Genomic DNA, 7,500 nt, shown 5'->3' on the forward strand with positions numbered 1-7,500 from the left:
GGTGTAACCCTAACTCACCTGGCTGGTGAGGGGTGTAAAGGGGGGTGTAACCCTAACCCACCTGGCTGGTGAGGGGTGTAAAGGGGGGTGTAACCCTAACTCACCTGGCTGGTGAGGGGTGTAAAGGGGGGTGTAACCCTAACTCACCTGGCTGGTGAAGGGTGTAAAGGGGGGTGTAACCCTAACCCTGACCCTCTGCCCCCACAGCACCACTCCTTTGTTTCTGCAATGTTCAGCTGCAGGGAGTTTTGACCAAGGCCTGGACCAGGGTGCTGACCGTCTGCTGGGGGCGGGTCAGGGCCGTGTCGTCCGGAAGGTTGTCTGCATATTTAAAAAGTGTCATTCCTTCACTGTTACAAGAGATGGTATTAGTGAACACAGAGAAGAGAATGGCTCTGACTCTGGTATTGATCAGCTGTGAATCTGGTATTGATCAGCTGTGACTCTGGTATTGATCAGCTGTGACTGTAGCTTTGGGGGATGGTTATGTCATATAGTAGTGAGATGAAGTCAAACCATCATGAGCAGGAATATTTTAATATGCATTGTGACTAATTGATCAACTGACTGACTGAAACTAAAGCTTTGGTTTTGTCGGTCTGCTGCTGTCAGGTGTTCTCAGTGACCAGAGCAGTGGAACGTCCTCTCCACTATGTGACAGCGGGCTTCACCTCAACTTCCACCCCAACAACACGGTAAGCCCCACCTCTCACCTCACTCACCCTCTGGTTCAGTTCTCCACCTCACCCTCTGGTTCAGTTCTCCACCTCACCCTCTGGTTCAGTTCTCCACCTCACCCTCTGGTTCAGTTCTCCACCTCACCATCTGGCTAGTCTGACACTACAGCTCCGCTCGAGACTACAACTTGGTCCGCAGGAAGTTTACTGCTCCAACTAATGCAGCCACCAACTAAACATGTAGCCACCAGCTAACGCTAACATACAGCCACCAACTAAACATGTAGCCACCAGCTAACGCTAACATACAGCCACCAACTAAACATGTAGCCACCAGCTAACGCTAACATACAGCCACCAACTAAACATGTAGCCACCAGCTAACGCTAACATACAGCCACCAACTAAACATGTAGCCACCAGCTAACGCTAACATACAGCCACCAACTAAACATGTAGCCACCAGCTAACGCTAACATACAGCCACCAACTAAACATGTAGCCACCAGCTAACGCTAACATGCAGCCACCAACTGAACATGTAGCCACCAGCTAACGCTAACATGTAGCCACCAACTGAACATGTAGCCACCAGCTAACGCTAACATGTAGCCTTCAACTGAACATGTAGCCACCAGCAAACGCTAACATGTAGCCACCAACTGAACATGTAGCCACCAGCTAACGCTAACATGTAGCCACCAACTAAACATGTAGCCACCAGCTAACGCTAACATGTAGCCACCAACTAAACATGTAGCCACCAGCTAACGCTAACATACAGCCACCAACTAAACATGTAGCCACCAGCTAACGCTAACATGTAGCCACCAGCAGATTTCTGTGCGATCCTGTCGGTCAGCAGGAAGTTTACTTCTGCTCCGCTGGTTTGGTTGATGACACACGTGATGATTCCTGGTTTTCCTGCGATCACTTCAGCAGTGAAGCTCATCACTTATAGAGATTTTCCACCTGAGCTTTACATCATTAGTCACATTCCCCATTCACACACCAGGAGCCAGCCGCCATGCGGTGCTCAGTTCATCCACTGTCAAGAACACCTCGTCATATGGACAGGCAGAGTTGGGAATCGAACCTGCAACTGTCCGATTGTGAGACGACCGCTCTAACAACCATAGTTCTGTTTCCTTTAAATCCACTTTTTGTACATGAAAAATGTATAATTCTTTATATTATCTATGTGCTAGCATTATTATTATAGCAGCAGCATTAGCACCAGCATTGTTTGACATGTCTTCCCATTGACCCCGCATATATGACATGTCTTCTCGTTGCCCCCCCATGTGTGACGTGTCTTCCCATTGCCCCCCATGTGTGCCCCCACCCCCTCACCCCACCTCCCGCCCCATGATGGACGTGTTTGCCTGTTGGCCCTCCATGTGTGACGTGTCTTCATGCACCCCCCTTGTGTGATGTGGCTTCCTGCTTCCCCCAATATGTGACGTGTCTTCCTGCTGCCCCCCCCCCACCCCCACCCGCAGGACAGCCTGTCCTGCTCGTCCTGGCCCACGTCCCCAGGGCTGCGTTGGGAGAAGCGATGGGTGGACCTGCGTCTGCTGCCGCTGTTGCACTCGCGCCTGTCGCAGTACGAGCCGGACTCCGAGTCCTGCAGGTGAATCCTGATGTCCAGGTCCCGTATTCACAAAGCATCCCAAGGCTAAAAGTCGCTCTTAGTGACGTCACTCTTAAAAGAAATCTTAGAATTAATCGAAATTTAAGATTCCTATCATAAAAATAATTCACAAAGCATCTTAAGCCCTAAGAGAGGACTGAAAGATGTTCTCCGTTTATTTGGTCAGTGGTGCCGCGCACTGTGCAGACTATTTTTTTGAAGGTGTGAAAAAAGTCCATATTCTAAAGGGGTATTTGTTTTTGTTTCTGTCTGGTGCAGCGTGTCTTAATAAAATAGACATAAAATAATGTTCATGATTACACATTTTTAATACAGACCAAGATCTCTGATGGGTTAGTTTAACTCTCCATTCATTACGAGGAGCACAGAGGCTTTCTCCTGTCTTCCTTTCTCTACCAACCAATCAGCTTTCAGCAGACTGCATCATGGAGCAACGGGTTGACCACTCCTCCTCACTAAGATAAAAGTTGCTGTCAACTCCTGGATCAGAGTTGCTCTTAGAACCTTCCTCAGTCACTCTGACGCTGAGGTTCCTGGCTGGGAGTTGTTAGGCTGAGACAGGAGCTCTGAGAGGCTCAGGTGTTTAGAGAGCAGGTGAGTCCTGACGTCCGGGTGTTAGAGAGCTCACCTCCTCAGCTCCAAACATCACAGGGTTTTTTTCCTGCATGCTTACGCACTGCATCTGAAAATCGCACGCTTGGTGGGCGTGTCCTTCAACCGCGAGTCCACAACACTTCAGTCCAGGACCGGCAGCGTCTGCCGTCTGTTTACCCCCTGCCATGTACCGCCACACGCCACCGCTCGCTGATGACTGTATCAGTAATATTTGATCATGTTCAGCATGTAGCCTCACTACTGTCTGAGCCTTAAAGCTCTTTAATATGTAGCATATAGCCCCCACTGCTGTTTGAGCCTCAAAAGTCTTTAGCATGTAGCATGTTGCATGTAGCATGTAGCACTGCTCGGAGTTACGTGCTGCACCTGATTGGATAGACGTGTGTCGGGCGCTGTCAGTTCCTGCAGTTCAAACCAGACCAACATGGCGTCTCGGACACAAACTTTCTCTTTTATGACTCAAAGCAGTCCAGTGAAATGTATTTCTGAAAACATTGGAAGCCAGAAATAAGCTGTGCACTTCACATCCTTTCGCTGTGTGCTGCTGTGAGGGGGCGTGGCCTGCGGTGAGGGGAGGTGGCCTGCTGTGAGGGGGCGTGGCCTGCTGTGAGGGGAGGTGGCCTGCTGTGAGGGGGCGTGGCCTGCGGTGAGGGGAGGTGGCCTGCTGTGAAGGGGCGTGGCCGGCAAGTTCAAGTAGCTTCTTCTCGGGTATGAATTGTTCTGACAAATACAAATCTTATTCTTCTGCTGGCTGGTGTCAGCAAGCAAACTTTGTTCTTATAGATGATGAATTAGCCTTAACAGCAAGCGCTATCAGCAGCTGCTAACAGCAAGCGCTATCAGCAGCTGCTAACAGCAGCCTAATCCGTTAAAGTGTTCCCACTGCAGCAGCAGACACACTGACACCATGTAGTTAGTCTGCCGGGCCACTGGAGGGCGCTGTGGCTTGTTTTTGTAATGGAACCACACAGTTATGTGTGCAGAGAACAAAACGTTATAAACATGAACCAAATGTAGAGAAGAGACGTTCTAGTGACTGAAGATGAATCAGATGTTCTCAGGGATCTGGACGATAAAACTAGAATAGAACCGCCAACCAAACCACTGCGGGTCGGCCATGTTGGATTACTGGAGCAGGAGCAGAAGGAACTATTTTCCACGGGAGGAGATGAGCAGTAACAGGCTCCGCCTCCATCAGTCTCTGCAGGAGGGAATCAAGACCCTGAAAGAAACGTTCCCCTTTGGGAGCCGGGATATAAAGTTCAGGGATGCAGTGGATCAGAACACCGGTGTCGTGAAAACCGACCCCCAAGCGTGAATAGATTTTTGCGGATTCACTCGTATTGGTTGTGGTGTAAACAGAGCCTGAGAATAAAATCACTGATTGGATGTTTTATTGGTCGTGAGTCTTTATGTTGTGTTTCAGGAGAAAATGCTTCCAGCTGGTGGCAGTGGACGGAGTCTGCAGTGGCCTGATCCAGTTTTCTGCTGCTGACGACTGTTTGGACTGGATCCAGGCCGTCGCCGGAAACATCTCCAGCCTCACCAAGCAGAATGTGAGCGACACCCTGCGAGTTCTGACCAGAGTTCAGAGGTTCTGACCACAGAGTTCTGACCAGAGTTCTGAGGTTCTGATCACAGAGTTCTGATGATTAGAGTTCTGATGTTCTGATCAGTGTCCTGAGGTTCTGACTAGAGTTCTGAGGTTCAACCCCAGAGTTCTGACCAGAGTTCTGAGGTTCTGACAAGTGTCCTGAGGTTCTGACCAGTGTTCTGACCAGAGTTCCGAGGTTCTGACTAGAGTTCTGAGGTTCAACCCCAGAGTTCTGACCAGAGTTCCGAGGTTCTGACAAGTGTCCTGAGGTTCTGACCATGGAGGCTCTTTGTGGTTTACTGAGAACTGATCCACTGGTCCTTCTCAGAGGTTCTGATCCGGGGTTCAGTTTGAAGAAGTGTCTACTGGTTCTTCATAAGGGAGCCTCCACCCTGAGCCTCCACCCTGAACCACCCTAAGCATCCACCTGGAGCCTCCACCTGAATTATCCCCAACCTCCACCCTGAGCCTCCACTTGGAGCCTCCACCTGAATCATCCCCAACCTCCACCCTGAGCCTCCACCCTGAGCCTCCACCCTGAGCCTCCACCCTGAGCCTCCACCTGAACCACCTGGAGTATTTCTGCCTGTTGTTTCAGTCCTGCTCATGTCATGATTTTCTCTGCAGGAGGTCGTCATGGAAACGACTATCTAAGTTTAATTTGAAATCAGTGACTCTTCTTCTGTGGTTTCAGCTCAGTGACGGTGTTGTTTAATTTTACAGGTGAAGAAGATCAACCGGAACTTCCCAGTAAACCAGCAGGTAAGAACAGCTCCACCTCTCATACTCCACCTCCCCGACTGCTCCACCACCCTACACTGCTCCGTCCTGCAGCTCCACCTCCCCCACTGCTCCACCACCCTACACTGCTCCGTCCTGCAGCTCCACCTCCCCCACTGCTCCACCACCCTGCACTGCTCCGTCCTACAGCTCCACCTCCCACACGGCTCTGTCCTGCAGCTCCACCACCTACACTGCTCCGTCCTGCAGCTCCACCTCCCCCACTGCTCCACCTCCCTACACTGCTCCGTCCTGCAGCTCCACCTACCTAAAATGCTCTGTCCTGCAGCTCCACCACCTACACTGCTCCGTCCTGCAGCTACACCTCCCCCACTGCTCCACCTCCCTACACTGCTCCGTCCTGCAGCTCCACCTACCTAAAATGCTCTGTCCTGCAGCTCAACTTCCCGCACTGCTCCATCCTGCAGCTCCACCTCCCCACACTGCTCCACCCTGCAGCTCCACCTTCTATACTGCTTCGTCCTGCAGCTCCACCTCCCACACTCCACCTCCGACACTGCTCCATCCTGCAGCTCCACCTCCCCACACTGCTCCACCCTGCAGCTCCACCTTCTATACTGCTTCGTCCTGCAGCTCCACCTCCCACACTCCACCTCCGACACTGCTCCATCCTGCAGCTCCACCTCTCTATGCTTCTCTGTTCTGCAGCTCCACCTCCCATACTGCTCCATCCTGCAGCTCCACCTCCCTAAAATGCTCTGTACCGCAGCTCTACCTCCCCACACTGCTTCACCCTGCAGCTCCACCTCCCCCACTGCTCAGCCCTGCAACTCCACTTCTCACACTGCTCCGCCCTGCAGAATAGCTCCACCCTCATCTGTGTGCTCCACCCTCTCCTGTGTGCTGCAGATTGTCTACATGGGCTGGGTGGAGGAGAAGGAGCAGGACTCCGTCCAGGACCGGATGTACTCTCCAAAGTTCCTGGCTCTCCGAGGCTCCTCCCTCTTCAAATTCTCCGCTCCACCTGTGAGTGTTGGTCTCAGTGGGACTGTACCAAGTTCTGCTCCACCTGTCCCAGTGGGACTGGACCAAGTTCTGCTCCACCTGTCCCAGTGGGACTGGACCAGGTGCTGGTATTGACAGAGATCATTGAATGTATACGTTCTGCAGCCACTCAGGTGATTCTGACGAGAGTCGTCATGGTGACGGGAGATTTACAGCAGACTGTTAGAAGGGTTGTGATTGGATGAGAGGCTGCGTGTTCTGAAAATAATCTCCTGTATGATCCCGCACTGGTTCAGCTGCAGCAGCTCAATCAATCAATACCCGCTGCCAGCTTCAACAATCAATCAGTCAATCAATCAATGATCACCTGCAGCAGCTGTCAGTCGGTCAGCCTGTGTTAGAATATTATTGTAAACCACTGACGGGTACCTGTGTACCTGTGTACCTGTGTACCTGTGTACCTGTGTACCTGTGTACCTGTGCTGTGCGACTCCGTCCTTCTACAAACCTCATCTGGGCTCAGCAGACATGGTTCCTTGCTTTGCTCCAGCTGCACTCACATTGATGGGAACGAGGAAAGGTTCTCTCCCTCCTCGAGACTCCGACTAGTCCCTCCTATCTCCGACTAGTCCCTCCTGTCTTCTAATTGTCCCTCCTGTCTCCTTATCTGTCCTCTTCTCCTTCACCCCGGAAGTGTTCTGTGTGGCGGCCATGATAAGAACCGTCTGAGTTCTCAATAAGCAAAGGAAAGGAGGCTCGTTGCTTCCTTTTGAACCTCCTTTAGCCTAGGAACCACTGATGCTTCCTTTAGAACCTCCTTTAGCATAGGAACCACTGATGGTTCCTTTAGAACCTCCTTTAGCATAGGAACCACTGATGGTTCCTTTAGAACCTCCTTTAGCCTAGGAACCACTGATGCTTCCTTGAGAACCTCCTTTAGCTTAGGAACCACTGATGGTTCCATTTAAAGGAACCCGCTGATCGGAGCGTTCAGGGAAACTCAGGATGACTGAACAAGGAGCAGATCATGTAAGTTACCAAAGCAATAATCTACCTAGAACCACCTGAAATCATCTAGAACCCAGAGGAACTTTTTGTAGTTCATTTTCAGAAACTTGTAGTTCTTTCCTCACCATGGCAGACGTCACTAACTAGAGCCGCCGTCGCTTTATTATGACGTCACTAAGTGAAAGTCTGACTGCCTCACCACCGTG

General features: G+C 51.2%; 1 protein-coding gene across 1 annotated transcript in view; it reads left to right on the forward strand.

Annotated features, from left to right (window-relative positions):
- sntg1 (syntrophin, gamma 1) overlaps nt 1-7,500 on the forward strand; it is a gene marked incomplete at its 5' end in the record, with an annotated part of 17,660 nt that overhangs the window by 3,942 nt on the left and 6,218 nt on the right. The window contains 5 exons of the mRNA XM_080493678.1: nt 613-695; nt 2,180-2,310; nt 4,373-4,502; nt 5,264-5,302; nt 6,191-6,307. Coding sequence (XP_080349804.1) covers nt 613-695; nt 2,180-2,310; nt 4,373-4,502; nt 5,264-5,302; nt 6,191-6,307 — 500 coding nt within the window. The remainder of the gene's footprint in view (nt 1-612; nt 696-2,179; nt 2,311-4,372; nt 4,503-5,263; nt 5,303-6,190; nt 6,308-7,500) is intronic.

Source organism: Lipophrys pholis (assembly GCF_963383615.2).
Source record: "Lipophrys pholis genome assembly, contig: SCAFFOLD_81, whole genome shotgun sequence".
Lineage (NCBI taxonomy): Eukaryota > Metazoa > Chordata > Actinopteri > Blenniiformes > Blenniidae > Lipophrys > Lipophrys pholis.